We start from the raw sequence: 19,442 nt of genomic DNA, 5'->3' as shown, positions 1-19,442 counted from the left end.
TTCCCAGGGTTATTACTTATTGCTCCTTTAAGTCTTAATATGCTCCCTGAACATTTTTACTCTCTATAAACAAAAAAATCTTTGCATCAAGAACAGGTTTCTTTAGGTAAAGGTTGTGTTACAGCAACTATAAAAGCCTGTGATCGTTTTCCATTTGTTAATGAAATATTGTAATATACATTTTTAATAAAAGAAAACCTTTAATAGTTGGGTCAGTCTAAAATGGAAGTTAATGCTCTAGATTAAGCTTTTATTTCTGATAACTCAGAGTTCAGCAGGGTAAAAGCCAGATTAGATTCTGTGGTTATTTGTTTAACTGCCTGACCTGGTGATGAACCAATTCATGAAATCAGTGGAATGTCACCTTCTTTTAACTACTCTCGTAACCGGGGAAACACCAAATAACAACCATCCATCCATTGTCTCCTGCTTATCTGAGATTGGGCCATGGGGCCAACAGGTCCAGACCCCAGGGGGGCCAGTCATTTGAGAGCTTTATTTTTTTATCTCAGCCCTTTTTTGCACAAAATGTGTATATATGTTTATGCATAAACAGCAAACTATTAACAAGAGTAAAATAACTGCAGAGACAGCAGGGATGTAAACACTTATTAGGCCCGTTTACACTACATTTTTTTAACCGAGCCGAGACCAGTCCGAGCTCGGTAACCGAGATAACTCTTGTGTGTAAACGGCTGCATTTATCTCAGTTAACTGGACCAAGCTCGGACCGGTCTCGGCATGGCTCGGTTTTTAGGTGTAGTGTAAACGGGCCTATTAAGTCTGTAGGGAGCAGTGCTGGTTGAAAAGCTTTCCAGCTCCTTTGCCTGCAGAATCTTAAACCGAATCTCATCCACATCTGGTGCCCTGCCAAAAAGGATGTTGTTTTTTTTTTTTTTTTTTTTACTACCTCGCTGACCTTGGCCACAGTGATGGAATCACATTCTTCCAAATCTTCAACCTTGTCCAGCTGAAAGGCTCTCTCCATAGCCTCTCTGAATTCTTCTGATGGCTGAGTTTATGCCTCGGCAACCTCTGAAGCCACAGTCTCTCTGGCCTCTGGGTACCTGTCAGCTGCTTCAGGAGGCCATGGACAACATTTACTTTAAAAACCTGCCATCTGTTTAAAGATTTATAAATTTTTTAATAATTAATTAAAAATTTATGAACAAAAATTTCTTTCCAGCAAAAAGGCACATCACACTAAGCAATGTGTACAATCCATCAGCACTAATTGTCATTCTCTGCGTGTCCTCTGCAAACCAAAAATACCACAGAAAGTTATCTCTTAATTGAACGCTCCTTGCTGATCAAATGGTAGCGTTCTAGATGCTCAGAAATCTGACTTCTTAGATAGATTAGCAAGCAGCAATCCACACGTATCACACTCAGACCAAGTGTGGATGAAATAGTTTTCTCCCCGACATTAGGCCCAGCAAGAACTCGTCTGTAACTCTGAAGACCTCGTCAATGTGATGTTTTTATGGACACGCTGTGTCAGTGCATGTCATGGAAAGGTTTTAAAATGGTTGAGGCAGTTTTGATCCTGGTAAACTTTAAAATGAATACATTCTTGTCTGCTGCTACCTGTAAAGGTGCAGAGCATGTCTCAGAACGTGACTTCTGCTTCCAGCCACATCTTTTTGTCTGGTCTGGAACTTAGTCTCTCTTTCTGCAAACATCAGCTTTTTTTTCTGAGCGACTAAGAAATCATGGAAAACACTGGGCATTTTTCTCAGAGCTAAGTTCTTAAATGCTGAGTAGGAGAATAGACTTAAAAAGTGACAGATGCTGAGAAAGAAACGCACAGAACCATGAAAGAAAAGACTTGGTTGGATTTATCAGCACTTATCCACAAAAGCTTGGTACTAAGTTCTAAATTATTGGTTCTAATTCCTAAAGTTCCCATAAGCGTTGTTTTTAGCTTTACCTTTGTGCACCCATTTCAACATATCTAGTATGAATACCTTAGCCCACTTACAAGTTGGTTCTGAATTATAGAATGAGACCATCTAGATGTCCAGCCTGTAGCCTGGATCACCAACCTCCCAGCCTCAGGGCGCCCTCCACAGGCAGACAGAACAGCTTTTAAATCAATGCCGATAATCCATCCAGCCAACAGATGGCAAAGACCTGACAGAACCCAGAGCAAGAACCCAACCTGGTTCTGTGAAAGTAAAAGTCCAACCCAGCAGTAGACATCATTCTGTCATTTTCTATGATTAAGGCTTCTTTAAGAACCTGCCGGACTTAAAGGAAGCTGGATTTTAGGATTTGAACTCCGAACTATGAGCAGAGACCTTACATTTATCTTCCTGACAGAAACATTTGGATCAAGTTAAATCTTTATTCAGCTAATGATACTCAATTAGAATTTAAACGTAATCAAGCAAACTGTATTAATGGTCTCGCTGTTTATTATTCCTTATCTACCTCCAGAGAATTGATGCAAATATTTATCTGACCATCCTAGTGCTGTCGTTCAGATGTCAGATGTCAGGTGTCGACTGCTCGTGATTCTTCAAACTTGAGCTCAGTTTTTCTCTTTTCTTGCCGTAGCTGTTGATGTCCATGTCAGCCGCTGCCTGGACAGCATCGTTGCTGGTGGAGTGCAACTCTCTGGTCTGCACGCCACTGTGGCCCCCCGAAGACAGCAGCAGCAGAGTCCCCCCACCCTGGAGGAGTTTGTGTTTGTACCCCATGTGATGACAGAGTGCCTTGCAACCAGTCAGACACATGCAGAGCAGCTGGACCTTTGCAAAGGTACGGATATTTCTCTCTCTTTGTAAGATGTTGTAGCTGATGGCAGATAAACAATAAAAAGCATAAATTACTCTCCAGAGAAAGCTTAAAAACTCTGCAGAGCTGTATTACAATGTCAATATAGTAAGACTAGAGAAGTTGTAAACTGTCTTGAATAGTCTGGTCTGAGGTTTCTAAACATTTTGGACTGACTCAGAGCTCTATAGTTGCTCAATAATAATCCTGACAAATACAAGGTCTGTGCAGATATAGCCTGGCCAGCCAGACTGACATACACCATAAACATGGCATATCAGTCTGGAAAACAGCGAGCAGAGCCCGATTTTCAAAGGCAGGACTAACAGGGTCAGTGGAAACAGGTTAGAACCAATCAGATAACTTGGGATGTGACGCAAACGCTAAAGAGCGACATGCTCTCTGTTAGCTCTTAGAGCAGCCAGATGTTGAGGTTTTAAAGATGTATCCAGCTCATTCTGGACCTAATAAAAGGCATCATTAAAACAACGCTCCGTTGCTGCCTTGATTGTTATGGTAACAGAAAAGTGCTGCTGCATTATGGGTAATTCTGGCCCTAAGAGTGACTCATCGCATTGGTCCAGTATGTTTTAGACCAGAGATTCTCAGCCTGACCAGACTGCCGAGCTGTGTATTGAATACACATGGCGTAAGTCAGGCTAGTACAAAATGGGTCTGGGTTACTTTAAAGGGGACATATCATCCTTGTTAATGCCTTCCTTTTTACATTGAAGTCCTTCAGTTGTGGTCTATTTAAAGTGGAACTGCAAAGCTTTGGTCTGAATTCCTCGTTATTGCTGCTCCACAGGCCCTCTGTTGCCACTTTTCTGAGGTGCGTCTAAGAGAAAGTTGTTTGGGTGCCATACTTTACATCCACCTCTTTCCAGGTCGCAGAGCTTTCCACTCCACCCTGTTCGGCCATTTTTGGCCAAGAGAGATACGATTATCTAGCTGCGAAGAAACTTTTTATTCCCAAATTGATTAAAAGATGTCACTAAAGGAAGACTTGTCCATCCAGCCTTACATGTTCAAGCCAGGGTCTGACCCAGAGCCAAAGGAGAACCGCGCCTTGAAATGAATGCTTCGAAAGGATGTATTATAACTGTATTTGAACCCTCTCCATTCATACCAAGTAACTGCAGTATGGAGTGTACTTTTAATCTTACTTGCTATACACAATTAAAGACGTTTAATAAATACATTTTTACGTATCCACTTGTAGCGTTGGCATCATTCATCTTGGACTACAAAATCGCTATAAGAAATAAAAACAGCGGATTCACAAAATTGATTGGCCAGATCCATGACCTTTTTTAGCAGCTCCTCTGCCAATACTGTGACGTGATTGTTCAAAAAACGTAAAAGAGAATAGAGAAAACGAAATGGCTTTAAAAATATGACTCAGACATTATATAAAAATATCTACGCTCCTGGAGACTAAATTTAACTGCTCTGCACTCCTGCAGATCCGTATTTAAATAGGGCTAAATAAGTGGATTTTGCATCAAATGTCTCCATTAAGTCAAGACAAATTATGTAATTTTTTTTGCTTAACAAAAACTGGAAATATATTGTAAAAATACCCTTTTGGTCCTTTTCTAAAATGCAATCTTTTCTTCTTTCAAGATATCTCTGATGATTTGTTCTCCCTCTTCTCTTCTCTGCAGCTTTAATTCACCAACTCCAGCTGAAGTTGGCTCCTCATGGTGTCAAGCTGCCGGTTGTTGGCTTAGCAGGAGACTCGGCGGATTCTCCCCCCAGTCAGGAGGTGTCTGAGCCCTGCCTGGTGCGACTGCTGAGGCTCCTTTGTGGCCTGGAGCTGAACGGAAACCTTCACTCTGAACTGGAGCAGGTGGTTGTGAAGGAGCAGGCGTGTCTGCTGCAGGACGGTCTGCTGCACGGTCTGCTGGATGATCCAGTCCTTCGACACTGCCTGGACATAAGCATTGAAAACTGTACGCCAGGGAAGATCAAAGTCTTGGAGGTAAAATCAGGGACTTCTTTAGAGATCAGCAAACTTCATGGCGATACATGCATCCCATTACCTGTTCCCCTCTCTGACCCCATCCAGGCTTTTGCAAATGATGGCCAGCTTTTCTCTCGTGTGGTCCCCCTCCTCAACATTCAGCCGATGCTGGATGTTGACTACACTGCCACAGCAACACACCTGGATCTTCTGTCTCCCCACGAACCTGCCCTGGAGGAACTGGCCGTGGCTTCAGCCCAATGGAACCCACTTTATGACCCAGCCTCTGGAAAACTGGCGGCTGGGGCAGACCTGGTTGTGTGTAATCATGCTTGGGGCGCCCTGAGGACCAATCCCAGACAGCTGGTGGCTAACCTGGCTTCTGGAGCCAAAGAGCGGGGATTTGTTCTTCTCCACACCTTGCTAAAGGGCCAGATTCTGGGAGACACTGTGGCCGTCCTCACCAGCACTACCCAGGGCAACGATCAACATGGCCTGCTCACACAGGTTTCTCAAAAACCTTTAATAATGATGACATCATATTGATAATATATGAATATGAATAGTTATTGTTATGATTACTGTCATGACATGAAATAACTCAGATGGTCATTTGAGTCTGGAGTGTAATAATCAGTATTAACCTGGGGCTTTTTAGTTGTGTTTAATACTATTGTCATTGACCTACTGCTTTTTACTTTTGTCTCTCCAGGCTGAGTGGGAAAAAGTGTTCTCCGAGGCCAGCCTGACCCCGGTTGCTGTCAGGAAGTCGTTTTACGGCTCTATTCTTTTCCTGTGTCGCCGCAAGTCTCCCAGCAAACAACCCGTCTATTTACCTGTAGACAGCAGCGACTTTCTGTGGGTGGAAAAACTCAAGGTGGGCTCTTTTTCACTCAAACCACAGATCTACACCCAAATCCTCAGCTGTCTTCATTTATGAGCTCTCCTATCAGTCTGTCAGAGTTTAAGTCCACTTTTATAATGTAGTTCCTAATAAAACACCTTTTGGGGAGGGGTGGATCTGTAACTTTCTCTTTTTTTCTTTTCTCTGTTTGAAAACCTTCCTTGAGGTCAAATTGCCTAAATACCATTCTAACCCAAAGGACCTTTTAAGGTCTTCTTGTCTGATTTTTCAGAGAGCAACATTGAGTCTACTTTAGATAAAGTTTGACCTTTAATTGGCAAATAATACTCAACACTTATTGTTTGTTTCTCAAACAATTCCCTTAACTGACTAAGGTTATCAAACCAAATCCAATTAGGATAATGACCAACTTTACCACCATCATCACAAGTACTCCTTTAAAACAAAGTACAACATCTGCTAAAATGATTTCTTGACTGTACCCCGATTCCCTTTAGGAGGACGAAAACAATTAAATAACAGATCCTCACCCTAGACCATTAAGTCACATTTACTGTACAAAAAAGAGGAAAACATAACTTAACGTTCTTTAATAAATGGGTCTTTACTTAAATTGCGATGAGCCAACATGCTCACAGTTCCACTCAGTCAAGTTTAGTACTTACCAGACCTTGAAGGGTCCTTGATCGGATACCTAATGGCAGTCAGGGTGCCATCGTTAATCTAGTACAGGTCTATACATGTCTCCATGGAAAGGCCTCTCAGACCAACACTGACCCACCACCAAACCGATCATGGTGAACTATGTTGCAGGCAGGTTAATGATCACCACAGCTTCCCCAGACCCCTTCAAGTCTCTCCAATGAGCTCAAAGTGAACCTGCTAACATCTGGGCAAAGAACAGGGAGCCCATGCTCAACCTGCCAGTACTTGTGTTCTCTGCCAAATGCCACTCGAGCTACATGGTGCCGGGCAGCGAGCTCAGGGTCTACTACAGGATGTCGGGCCCTCACGCCACTCTGATAAAGTCTGTTTCTAATGGTTTGGTCCCAGACATTCACACCAGTGGCCCTTTGGAGGTAACTTGGTTGGTTCCTCCTTACAGGAGCAGGATGCATACTGCTGCCCATCAGCAGGACCGGTATCTGGATCAGCTGGACCAGATACCGGTCCTGCTGATGGGTTAGGGACCCCAGATGGCCCTAGTGATCCACCCTTTGATCCCAGTCATAAATGATTTCTACAGTGATCTGTTGGTATATCAGTGAATCATGTGAGGTTCCTAAAGCAGTCTTTAAAACACACTCCCAGAGGAAGTTATCATAGAAGTCATTCAGGTCTATATAACGTATATATTTCTTTCATTACGAACTGATTTTGCTGAAGGTCTTAGTATCTGAACTACTATTTCCATGTTGTAAGTCAGCAGGCCATAGCCGATGAGTTTACTGATCGGATTCTATGTTAATCTGTGTAACAGGCGATACTGGCTGATTCATCAGACCATCGTGTGTGGCTGACCGCCTCTCAGGCTCACAGTGGGGTTGTGGGAATGGTTAACTGTCTGCGGCAGGAGCCCGGTGGCAACAGAATACGGTAAAGCATTGGCACCACCATGCCTAGAGTAGAGGTAATCTTGAGTTTTGAACGTTGTTGGGTGTGACGCGTTTGTTTCTGCTTCTTTGTGTCCAGCTGCATGTTTGTGTCCAACCTAAACGACTCCTCAGCTACACCGAGCCTCCAGCCAGGCCAGAAATCAATGGAATCAGTATTGGAGGGAGATCTGCTGATGAATGTGTTCAGAGATGGACAGTGGGGCACTTTCAGACACCAGCTCATCTCTCACGGTACCAGATGAATAAAATACAATTTATTTTAACCACAGTTGGGTTTTGTTACTGTCGTTTCCTGCATCCCTGTGCTAGGTTTACAAGTGAAAGAGACATTTAAAATCATTTGGATTAAAGTAGTGTAGAACATATGACTTTACCACAATACATGATATTAGGTTTAAATGAATTGTTGTGTGTTTTGTTAGAACCATGTGTTGTTTTTTTTCTTGAGATTGAGAATACCTCCCTTCAACCATAGCTGTTTGTTTTCTGTTTCCAGATCTGAAGGAAGAGCTGACTGATTCTGCATTCATCAATGTGTTGACCCGAGGTGACCTGTCCTCCCTGCGCTGGATTGCCTCCCCTCGCCATCGCTCTGTGTCCAGCAGCCCCACCATGCAGACGTGTCACGTCTACTACAGCTCTCTTAACTTCAGGGATATAATGCTAGCTACTGGAAAACTGCCACCAGACGCTATCCCAGGTAGCTACTGTGTAGAAGATGAGGACAGAACCCTGCCTTCTCGTGGCTATTAGCATCTACGCCCAGATTAATCGCCTTTATTAGTAGTAAGAATTAATGGAGGATATGTTTTACCTTTTGTTATCGTGGGACTTGATATGGTTCTTTTTCTGCTGGCTTTCTTCTTGTCTACTCGCTGTCTGTGTTCGTACCCTAGGTTGGGTTACCCTAGGTTCTGTGATGAAAATGTTTTTTGTACAATCCTGACAATTTAATTAATTGAAAAAGACCTTTGTAAGTAGTACGCTTCATAATATTCTCCATTACTTATTCAGCCATTCCCATTTATGGTCTAACCTGTAGAATCAAGAAATCACCCAAATAGAACCTCTTAGACAACACGAAGAAGCCCAAAAGATGATTTCAAAACAGCTTTTTATGCTTCCTCAGTCTATCTTTGGCTGATATTAAATATGTTTGATCAGAAACATTCAGTTGTGACAGAAAAGGCGCAGTAAAAGCAAGAAATCTGTAAGGGGTAAGCAGATCCTCCACCATGTTACCAGCAGCAGCCTGTTGAACATGTTCAGGAACCATTACTGTATTCCACAACATCTTGTCCATGTGCTTTGCCTCCAGATAAGTCATTCTTCATGTTCACTGTAATCTGTGTAGGGGACATGGCTCTACAGCAGTGCCTGCTGGGTATGGAGTTTTCTGGTCGTGATCCCGCCGGTCAGCGCGTCATGGGGCTGCTGCCTGCTAAAGGCTTGGCGACGGTTGTTGACGCGGATAAACGATTCCTGTGGGAAGTTCCCCTCAGCTGGTCAGTGTCACTTCTGCTACTAAATTACCTGTAAATGGTACCTTGTCCACGTTTGCAATAGCTCTGTTTGATGTTACATCAGACTAAACTTTTCCTACTTTAGTTCAGGTAGCATGACCCAAAAACATGAGAGAGAGAAAGAATGTAATTAGTCTTTTTTATTACTTTCGTCAAATTCAAGAAGTTTACATACACTAAGATTACCATGCCTTGTAATAATTCAGATGATGACATCACAACTTTGTGAAGCTGTGAAGCTTTTAATTCACAACATCTGGGTTAAATTGAAAAATCCAAAGAAGGTGTCCATTAGGGTTAGGTATATACTGGTAAAGGTCAGAGTAAGGCCCTAAGGCAAGGCAAGTTTATTTGTATAGTACATTTCAGTAACAAAACAATTCAAAGTGCTGTACATGAACAGAACAAAGAAATGAAAAGATTATAAAAGAAAGTCTATATTAACATTCAAAGGCACATCTACACAAATAGGTTTTTAAACCTTGATTTAAAGGAACTCAGGATTTCCTCACTTTTACAGTCATAAAAAGGGTTGAAAATGAATGGAAGTCAAGGCACGGTGCTGACTTTGTATTTAAAACAAGGATGTGCGTGTATTAGGAGGAAGGGGACAAAATTACAGGACACTATTCTGAGAAGGATCCCAAAATGTTTGACCCAGTTTAAAGGCAATTTTACCAGATTCTGAGAAAATGGGTGGAAAATACTAAATCTGAATGAAAATAATTTACAAATTCTATAAGAAATTCTCCCTTAAGACAAAGAGAAATAATCTAGAAGATTATAACTGATCTAAAACGGAAAGAGTTAAGTCTGATTTCCTGTCTCGCTGTGTGGGGAAAAAAGAGGTTGTTTTTACTCTGCAAACATAAGAGCATGTTAACGTGTGTTGTCCGTCTGTGTGTCTGAGCAGGACAATGGAGCAAGCCGCCTCTGTGCCGGTGGTTTATGCCACCGCCTATTACTCTCTGGTGGTGCGGGGAAGGCTTCGCCCTGGTGAAAGCGTTCTGATCCACTCAGGGTCCGGGGGCGTCGGCCAGGCTGCCATCGCTATAGCCCTCAGCAAGAACTGCAGAGTTTTCACTACAGTCGGTTAGTGCACAACAAACCCCTGGCCATTATGCTCTGTAGTTCGGTCAGGTTTAATATTATTATTAGATGCCATGTTGTGTATCCTAACATTGCTATAAGTGTGTAACGTTGCTGTGTTTGGAATGGCTAGGCTCAGGAGAGAAGAGGGCCTACCTGCAGGAGCGCTTCCCTCAACTGTCAGCAGAATCCTTTGCTAACTCCAGAGATACGTCTTTTGAGCAGCATGTTCTGCTCCACACAAAGGGCAAAGGTCAGTTCCTTCCTAATGTATCCCTGACTACTGTTAAAGAGACCAAGCTTCACATGTTTCATATGTTAAATCCATTTTAGAAGATAGCTCATTTTCTAAATGCTCGAGTTTAAGAAAATGGTGACTATGAAATAAGTGAATTCACTGCGAATAAAACAGAATTTTTAAAATTTGGATGTTCGAGAGTTATTTCACACAAAAACAGAGTGTTGGCCTTGATTATGACATTAGACTAATATTTATTCCATAGATTAGGCCTGAAGGCTGTTTATGGCAGGAAACTGGACTCTGGTCTCTGACTGATCCATGTTTCACTTAAATCGCCTGTTTGAATCTTTGAGCAGGGATTGAATGCAGGACTCTGAATGCAAGCTTGTATTTCTTGTGATTATTTCCATCCATGTCTCAGACCTTTACTTTTACTGTCAGTCCGTGATATTTTGGGCATATTTTTTGAAAAAACGTAAACCATGGGGTTAAAAGAAATACAATCTATTTCTCTTTAAGGATGTCTACAGCAGTTAGATTTGGAGGGATCCTCTGAGCCAACCTCTGTGCTGAATGTGAAAAAGAGAACCAGAGTTTTTGGAGCTTTTCCTATGAGGCAACAAGAATGACCCACCCGGCTCTGTTTTCTGTGTTTCAGGTGTGGACGTGGTTTTAAACTCTCTGGCCGAGGAGAAGCTTCAGGCTAGTATCCGCTGTGTAGCCCGACATGGACGGTTCTTGGAGATTGGAAAATTTGACCTTTCCAACAACTCTCCACTGGGTCAGTAGGGAAATTGTTTCTGGATGACAGTCCAACATGTGCAAAGAGTAGGATGCTTTTAGTGTTACCAATTCCAAATGTGACAAATAGATCTGCTTCTGAATAAAAAAAATGTCGCTGTTTGGTACTTATAATCAACTGAACACACAATTTGCGTTTTCTCACTGTTACCTCAGGAATATGGCTAAAGAAAGCTGTCCACTGTTCTGTCTGACCAGCACTGTTCTACTGGTTGTCATTCTTCTTCTTTGTGACCTGTATTGTCTGGGCTCTCTTTAGGTATGGCTTTGTTCCTAAAGAATGTGGCCTTTCACGGTATCCTGCTGGATGCTCTGTTCGAAGAAGGCAACAAGGAGTGGGAGGAAGTGTCCCAGCTGTTAAAGGAAGGCATTTTGGCAGGTGTAGTTCAGCCTCTAAGGACTACAGTTTTTAAGAGAGACGAAGTTGAGCAAGCGTTCAGATACATGGCCCAGGGCAAGCACATCGGCAAAGTTGTCCTGCAGGTTGGTCTCCTCTTTGACCTTCATCAGTATTAACGTAGCAATTTTAGCAAGTACTGTAGTTCATTGTCTTAATAAACCTCAAACATTGCTTGTTATTTTGTGTGATTGTTGTTTCGTATAGTCTAAAACTCCAATCCATTACCAGCATGTTTCATCTCAGCGTTTCTTCTCTTTACTCAGATCCGTTCTGAGGAGACCAGCACAGCCGTTCAGCCTGCTTCCCCTCTGCTCCTTCCCGCTATTTGTCGTACTTCCTGCCGTCCGTCACAATCCTACATCATCACGGGTGGACTTGGAGGTTTTGGTCTAGAGCTTGCTCAGTGGTTGATTGAAAGAGGAGCCTGCAAATTGGTGTTGACATCTAGATCAGGCGTCAGGAATGGTAAGACCCATGTTCAGCTAAACTTGGATGATGTTCTTATAAAATGTAATCATGCATTATAAAAAAGGACACAGAAACAGGGTTCTTAGAGTCTTGGCCCAGACGTCTGTGAAGTTTAGTGATCACCTGATCTCATCCTCATCCTTAAAAATCCAATGCAATGAAACACCCATCAATACCGTATTCTAAAAAAGATGGAGCTGAAATCTAAGGTTTTTTGTCCTACCATGTGTTTTGTCAGGTTACCAGGCAAAGCGGATTCACGAGTGGCAGAAACAGGGCGTGAACGTGCTGGTATCCACCAGTGATATCAGCTCACTGAAGGGAACTGAGAAACTGATTGCTGAAGCGCGTGCACTGGGCCCAGTGGGCGGAGTCTTCCATCTCGCCATGGTAACGCCTGCTGTCAGCTTCACCCAGTTCTTCATGTGAATAGTCTTAATAAAACTGTGGATGTTCATTGGGTTGGTCATGACATGATGTTTGTTGACTGAATGGGACTGCCGGTGTGCCATTATGGTCCAGCTTGGTTCAGTGTCATAGCAATGGTTAGATCTACTGCCAAGAGTCATTCTTATGACGAATAAATAATCAGTATAATCACAGCCTCAGAATCTGCTTGTATAGGTGTAAAGAGAGATCAGTAGCCCCCTGTAGTAGTGTTTCCCAGATCGTGGGTCATATTGGACATTTTTGTACAAACATTATTTAATTATATATTTGTTTGACGAATAGTTTCTACATTGATCAGAACTGCAATGAAACATGTGGTTTGTCCTCCTCAGGTGTTGAAAGATGGCATGTTAGAGAATCTGACGCCTGAGCTGTTTATTGATGTCAACAAACCAAAATGCGACGGCACCATGAATCTGGACAAGTAAGGCACATTTTGTTGCGCTTATCTGCATAACTTGGTAACTTCAAAAAGGCATGTTTTTGACTCCTTGATTCTTCTTTGTTAATACAACGATCCCTGATCTGTTTTTAATGTCTCCATAGAGTGACAAGAAAGTCATGTCCAGACCTTAGTTACTTTGTGGCCTTCTCCTCAATCAGCTGTGGCCGTGGAAATGCTGGCCAAAGTAACTATGGTTATGCCAACTCAGTGATGGAACGTGTGTGCGAAAAACGCCGCTTCGATGGCTTGCCTGGATTAGCAGTCCAGTGGGGTGCCATTGGAGATGTGGGTGTGGTGCTGGAGACAATGGGTGGAAACGATGCAGTGATTGGTGGCACCCTACCGCAACGCATCACATCCTGCCTAGAGGTGCTGGACTTCTTGCTGCATCAAGAGCAGCCGGTGATGTCTAGCTTTGTGTTGGCAGAGAGGACAACAGTGAGGAGTGAGGCAGGGAATCAGAAAGACTTGGTGGATGCTGTAGCCCACATTCTTGGTAAGACACTCCAGGTTTCTCAGATATTACAGTCTACAAATATTCTATGCTTTGGTGTTTTTGAAAGAAAATGTGGTGATTTGAAAATAACATCATGTTTGCATGATGTTAATTTCACAAAACTTGTAAAAATAAAAAATATTATGCTTTTGCATGTGGTTGTTTTTGTTGTCCTAAAGAGATGAAGTATAAAGCTCACCTTGTTTGTGTTTCACTAAAAGGTGTACAGGATGTGAACTGCCTAAACGCTGATGCGTCATTGGGAGACTTGGGCTTGGACTCTTTGATGGGTGTTGAAGTCCGCCAGACCCTAGAGCGGGACTATGACATTGTGATGGCCATGAGGGAAATCCGCCAACTCACAATTAACAAACTGCGGGAGTTGGCCAAGAACAAGGCAGAAGGAACAAACGGTATTAAATTGCTTAAATAATTTAAAGGGGGGAAAAGTTAGTAATTTGCTAATTATGGCACCATATATGTGGAAGGCAATTCTGCAACATTAAGATGTCTTTAATGCTCAAATTTAAGCATTCTGGTTTTAATGTCATCAGCATAAGAAATACATGGAAATAAAGCTCCCTTTCTCTCTGGTCTTAAAAGTTTTACCCTGATGCTAATGAATATCATCATTGTATATTTACATACATTAATTCAGTAAAGAACAAAGGACAGAGCACACTTCCATGAGGAGCTCCTGTGCTCAGTTTGATGAGGTCCTCCTGCTAATGTGTGGTGTCTTTCTGAGGGGTGATTGCTGTTTATAAAAAAGAATGTGAAGAGCCCATGTAACCTTTTCCTTCCACTTCAAAATTATGTGCTACTTTGGGTAGGTTTATTATATAAAATCACAACTAAAAAGCTTTAAGGTTTTTGCGATTTTGAGGAAAAAAAGTTCAGATTATTTTAGTTTTTTGCCAGGTATAATGATAGACGTGACTGCAGTTTGTTAAAACTGCAAATAAAGCAAGAAAACCTCTACCGAATCAGACTTTCAAACTGAACTACTTCCTTCCTGTCTGTCTGTGACACCGGCCATTTTTGTCCCACTAACTGTAGACTGTAGCAAGACCAAAGCCACGAAGGATGCCGCTCGCTCTGTATTGGAGTCTGATCTGACCCAGGTGCTAGTGGACCCCAGTGGCCCCACTGTGATACCACTCAACAACGTTGAGAGCCAGGAGAAACCCTTGTTCCTGGTCCATCCCATCGAAGGCTCCATTTCTGCATTCAAGACGCTGGCCTCCAAGCTTAGCATGCCTTGCTTTGGCTTGCAGTGCACCAAAGGTACACTGACATTATTCCACATGTGATTTATTAAAACCAACAGCATCTTATGTGTGTTTAGAGTGAACTAATGATGTTAAAATGTGTTTCTGTTCTCCTCCCCAGCGGCTCCCCTTGAGAGCATCCAGTCTCTGGCAGCATACTACGTCAACTGCATCAGGCAGCTTCAGCCAGATGGGCCATACAGGATTGGGGGCTACTCTTTTGGTGCCTGTGTAGCCTTTGAAATGTGCTCTCAGCTTCAGACTCAGGATCATTGTGTGGAGAATCTGTTCTTGTTTGATGGCTCACACTCCTATGTGGCAGCTTACACACAGGTTAGAGGAGAGAACTAATTCCCCCACTCAGTACGGATCCTGCCGTTCAGAGTGATTCTGTGCTTAGATTCCCCTTTCGTTCTATGAGAGGCAGTCCACTACTAGATTTTCTGTCACTGGTACATGTTTATCACACTGAGTATTTAAATGCTTAAACATGAAGACGTTTTATTTAGTTACAACAGTATGCTTCCACGCTCGCTGTGACAAGAAGTCACTCTAAACTTTCCCTGTTTTAGCTCAGTGAAGATGACCTAAGTCATTTTTCTGTTAAATGTCAAAATAATGACAGAGACAAAGAGAACGACATGTTTTTACTTAAATTTAATTTAGAAGTTTCTAAGATTTGTACCTTTAAACAGCTTGAGATTATGTCATGGCTATTTAAGCTTTTGATAGGTTAATTCACAACATCTGCGTTAATTGGCAAATCACCTTGTGGATCTATTTTAAGGCAACTCCTCAAATCCCCTGCTTCCTTGTGTGACATCATAGAAAAATGGAAAGAAATTATCCAGGATATCAGAGAGGATATCCTGGCTGATGATGGATCTCCACAAGTCTGGTTCATCCTTAGATATAATTGTTACAACAGATGAACCTGAAGCCTCCACGCATCTGGAAGCTGGACTCAAGAGGAAACGGCATGGGCATGTTTAGCCATCATAATGTCAAATATGCGAGACACCACTAGGATAAAAGCTACACATTAACCCCAGATAACAACACTTTTACCAGCTTCACTGATATCTTAAACGGGTACGGTGCCAACATGGACTGAAGGGTGACTCAGACAGGAAGTAGCCAGTACTCCAAAAGCAACATAAAGGGCCCGATTACAGTTTCCAGGTGGACCCGGAGACGGGTCAGGTGAAAACACTACTGTGAGAGAGTCGGTGGTGGAAGGAAGCCCAAGACATTGCCACAAGTTGGACAGTTTATAAGTAATGAAAGAAAATCTCAAATTCTCTCTCAATATTCTGACACTTAGTAAACGTTGGTAACCCTAACTGAACCAAAACAGGAACGGTTTAGTCTGATTTAGTGTCAGACTGTTTAAGAAGGCATAGAGCTCTTGTTTTTCTTCAATGTATGTGAAGATCAGGTTTTAAAATGCAGTTTTGAATGATCCCGTAAGCTTCCCTCCGTCCTGATTTTCAGAGCTACAGGGCCAAGCTGACTCCAGGGAAGGAGTCGGAGGCTGAAACTGAGGCCATGTGCGCCTTCATCCAGCAGTTCACTGGCATTGAATACAACAAGGTATACAACCACTGATGGATGTTCTAACAAATAAATGCTCAGCAATACTTTTCATCAGTTCTTTTCACGATCCAAGTCACTTTCTCTTTATCTCTGAATGCTATTAAATCATGGACCATAATGTCTTTATTATTTTCCCCTTTAAATTGCTCTTTTCGTTCGTGTAATTCTCTAACCAGGAGCCCTGCAGATTTAGTCATTTAGGGAAGGTTCCGACACAATAAGTCAGTTTCTGCACACACTCTTCTAACCGTGCTCTCTGAACCTACAGCTGCTGGAGAATCTCCTTCCACTCTCAGACCTGAAGGCTCGTGTCAAGGTGGCAGTGGACCTCATCACCTCCAGCCACACCAACATCAGCCGGGACTTGCTTGACTTTGCAGCTTCCACCTTTTATCACAAGCTAAAAGCCGCTGATGGATATGTACCTGCAACAAAATACCATGGCAACGTGGCGTTACTACGGGCCAAAACCAGCAGCGAATATGAACAAAACCTGGGAGAGGACTATAAGCTTAGTGAGGTAAGAGACACAAACGGCCTGTCATGTGAAAAACTGTCAAACACCAACTATCTCATCAGTTCATTATTATTATTACTGAAAAATGTTCCCATATTGATGTCTAATCTTATTTTTTTATCTCTAGACAATTTAATTGCATTTAAATCATTAGGCAAACGATGCCAAAACAAGGAAAAGTTAGGACACCCAATTCCGTCATAGCTAGGGGTTATGCTCTTACATGTTTAGTCTGTTTCAAGCCCCCCTACAGCATCTCAATGAGATGAAGATCTGGACTTTGACTAGGCCCAGTACATCAAGTTTTCTAATTCTCAGCCAGTCCTTGCTGGATTTAATGGCATGTTATGGGTCACTGTCCCGGTACAGGGTCCAGTTCTGCTTCAGCTTTAACTTATTTACAGATTTTTTTCAGATTTCCTTCAAATACTCTTAGAAAAATTCCTGTTGAACTCTATGTAGCTGTTGGCCCTGATCCAGCAGCTACAAAGCATCCCCGGACCATGACACCTCCACCTCCATTCATTCACAGTGGGTGAGAGGTTCTTTTCCTGGATATTTGGTTATTTGCTTTATGCCAAATCCTGGTACTGTTTTTCATTGTTCTCTCTAGTAAACTTCAGAGAATGAACTACAACCTGCTGTAACTTCCATGACAGCATATACGCATTTTGAAGACTTCTTTTAGCATGTCTGCTCTCAGGGACTGTCTCTTGGACAGCCAGAGCTGGACATGTTGGCAAACATTCTTCAAAATGCTGTCATGAAGTTCACGTCATTTGGACCTTTATATGAAACATCTATGACGGACTTTAGCTATAAACGCGTGGGTGTCCTAATTTATTCCTCACCAGAAATTGCATATTTTTTCAATACATTTAGGAAATTTCAACGGTCTTTTCTTGTACGGTTTAAAATAAATATCTAATTGTCCAAATATGTCATAAAATCCCGTAGGCTGTCATAGTGACTGTGACTGTATTCAAATGTGGACTTCTTAATATCTGAATGCATTCCCGTCTCAGCGTCCACAATTAGATGCCTAACTCTCCCCATTGTCAGTCAACAGCTAAGCTGTAAAACTAAAACCTCCAAAATAACCTTGATAACCATTCTAATAAACCTGGATGAAGCTTTGGTTCTCTCGCTGAACTCTGAAAGCACCTGTCTTTAATGTCTTTTCTCAGGTTTGTGATGGGAAGGTGTCAGTTTATGTCATCGAAGGGGACCATCGCAGTCTCCTGGAGGCAGAGGGAGTGGAGTCCATCAGCAGCATCATTCAGAACTCGGTGGCTGGACCACGAGTCACCCCAAAAGAGGGCTAAACAAAAAAACCTGTTCAACCACAGGCTCCCCCTTAATACCAGTTCCCCAGCATTCCCACAAGATCCCACTTCTATAGTCTTAAATTCAGGATTTGTAGAGTTAACCCTTATTCATAGTGTCAATCTTCTGATGAAGTTTATCTCAAAATGAAGGTGTAGCAAGTTGTCAATTCTTAGTAGTGAAAAAAGTAAATGACAGCTGTAATCTAACACTTTGCTGCCAGCATGTTACTACTGTAAGCTTGTTCTGTTCCATGTTACCATTCATTATTTTACTCTTAGACAAAAACAAGGTCATACATACCTTTATTTCACATCTGTTTCCATCCTAACCCCTGGGGAAGGTAAAACGCTGACACATTCTTCATTCTTGTGAATCCACCAAACACACAATCACATAAAACATGGCCTATTTTTCTTTAGAATATGGTTTTGGGCACCTATTATTATAAAAATGATTATTGGATCATTACAACTTTGAGAGGGAGAAATGACCAAACTAACCTCGACAACCAGTGGATCGGCTTTTGTGTAGATGAGTATAACTCTGTACCCAAAGTGACATTCAGATATTGTTGAGAAACATGGAGTTTATACAAGAGATGTGTAACTTTTTTTTTCTCCTCTTTTTTTATTAACGTTCGTTCTTGTGAAAAAGAACCGTTCTTTTTTTGAGAAACCAATGGGAAGTTGCTGGTAGACTTGTGGGACTGCAGTGAATCCAACGAAGCTGGATGAGCGCCTCCACTGTTAGCCAAGCAGCTCTGTGGTTCTGCACGCCAACACACAACAGTGGAAATATTCACATCCTTATTTCAACGTTGTTTTTGCTTAGTTCTGATGGAACTATATGCGAGTTAGCCTGCATTGCTGTGATCTGATTTGTTTACTGACTTAAAGCACTTAAAACTTCCTGTACTGTAATTACCTTAGCTGTGTGTTTCCTTTTCTACACTGACACCAACTTTAACTCAAGCAGTCTCCCTTGGTGAAAACACTGTAACAAGCTGGGCATGAAACACTGTGAATGATTATATGGTGTGGATGATGATGATGCATTGTCTGTCTTGGCAACACTGCACATCACCTCTTGTTCTGTTTCCAGCTCTCTGAGACCTCAGTGGTCAATGAAGGGGCAGGTGACTGCAGTGAGTGAAGTAAAGATGCTCCCTTCTAGAAATGATTCCAGTGTTTAAAAGAAATGAATAAATAAAAGCCTCTTGGTAAGAATCTGATGTCTGTCGTTTGTGGAAATGCTGTCCTCTATGACTCCAGCAAGGAAAAAGTCCATGTAGAAAGGAGATGGTGATGATGATGATAATAATAATAATAATAATAATAATAATAATAATAATATAATAATAATAATATAGCACTGGACTGCCAGATGAGGGCTTTTGAAGCTGTATCATGCAGCTTTACGCAACATAAGTTCATCCACAAAAAGTGCTACGTAGGAGGGGTTTGCATTATTCTAAGATTTAGACAGACAACTTGTTTATTCTTTAAAGATCTCTCCTTTTTGGGACACTGTTGTGAAGCTCAGTCGGTGTGAGTTTGCAGGTTAAATAGCTTCATGGTTGATGGAGAACATG

The 19,442-nt window shown here is 42.1% G+C and overlaps 1 protein-coding gene across 1 annotated transcript in view; it reads left to right on the top strand.

Moving 5' to 3' along the window:
* fasn (fatty acid synthase) overlaps window positions 1-19,077 on the top strand; it is a 55,473-nt gene extending 36,396 nt beyond the window's left edge. Inside the window, exons 21-42 of the mRNA XM_012876225.3 lie at window positions 2,560-2,763; window positions 4,446-4,762; window positions 4,850-5,251; window positions 5,457-5,621; window positions 7,090-7,205; window positions 7,302-7,456; window positions 7,722-7,925; window positions 8,580-8,730; window positions 9,662-9,840; window positions 9,971-10,090; window positions 10,737-10,859; window positions 11,139-11,362; window positions 11,543-11,744; window positions 11,986-12,137; window positions 12,530-12,621; window positions 12,744-13,138; window positions 13,360-13,551; window positions 14,198-14,425; window positions 14,531-14,742; window positions 15,904-16,002; window positions 16,274-16,525; window positions 17,710-19,077. Coding sequence (XP_012731679.2) covers window positions 2,560-2,763; window positions 4,446-4,762; window positions 4,850-5,251; window positions 5,457-5,621; window positions 7,090-7,205; window positions 7,302-7,456; window positions 7,722-7,925; window positions 8,580-8,730; window positions 9,662-9,840; window positions 9,971-10,090; window positions 10,737-10,859; window positions 11,139-11,362; window positions 11,543-11,744; window positions 11,986-12,137; window positions 12,530-12,621; window positions 12,744-13,138; window positions 13,360-13,551; window positions 14,198-14,425; window positions 14,531-14,742; window positions 15,904-16,002; window positions 16,274-16,525; window positions 17,710-17,847 — 4,322 coding nt within the window. The 3' untranslated portion in view covers window positions 17,848-19,077. The remainder of the gene's footprint in view (window positions 1-2,559; window positions 2,764-4,445; window positions 4,763-4,849; window positions 5,252-5,456; window positions 5,622-7,089; window positions 7,206-7,301; window positions 7,457-7,721; window positions 7,926-8,579; window positions 8,731-9,661; window positions 9,841-9,970; window positions 10,091-10,736; window positions 10,860-11,138; window positions 11,363-11,542; window positions 11,745-11,985; window positions 12,138-12,529; window positions 12,622-12,743; window positions 13,139-13,359; window positions 13,552-14,197; window positions 14,426-14,530; window positions 14,743-15,903; window positions 16,003-16,273; window positions 16,526-17,709) is intronic.
* The last annotated feature ends 365 nt before the right edge of the window (window positions 19,078-19,442 follow it).

This window comes from Fundulus heteroclitus, chromosome 10 (assembly GCF_011125445.2).
Source record: "Fundulus heteroclitus isolate FHET01 chromosome 10, MU-UCD_Fhet_4.1, whole genome shotgun sequence".
Taxonomy (NCBI): domain Eukaryota; kingdom Metazoa; phylum Chordata; class Actinopteri; order Cyprinodontiformes; family Fundulidae; genus Fundulus; species Fundulus heteroclitus.
Note: the sequence above shows the minus strand (reverse complement) of the source record. Positions and strands in the feature narration are given on the sequence as shown.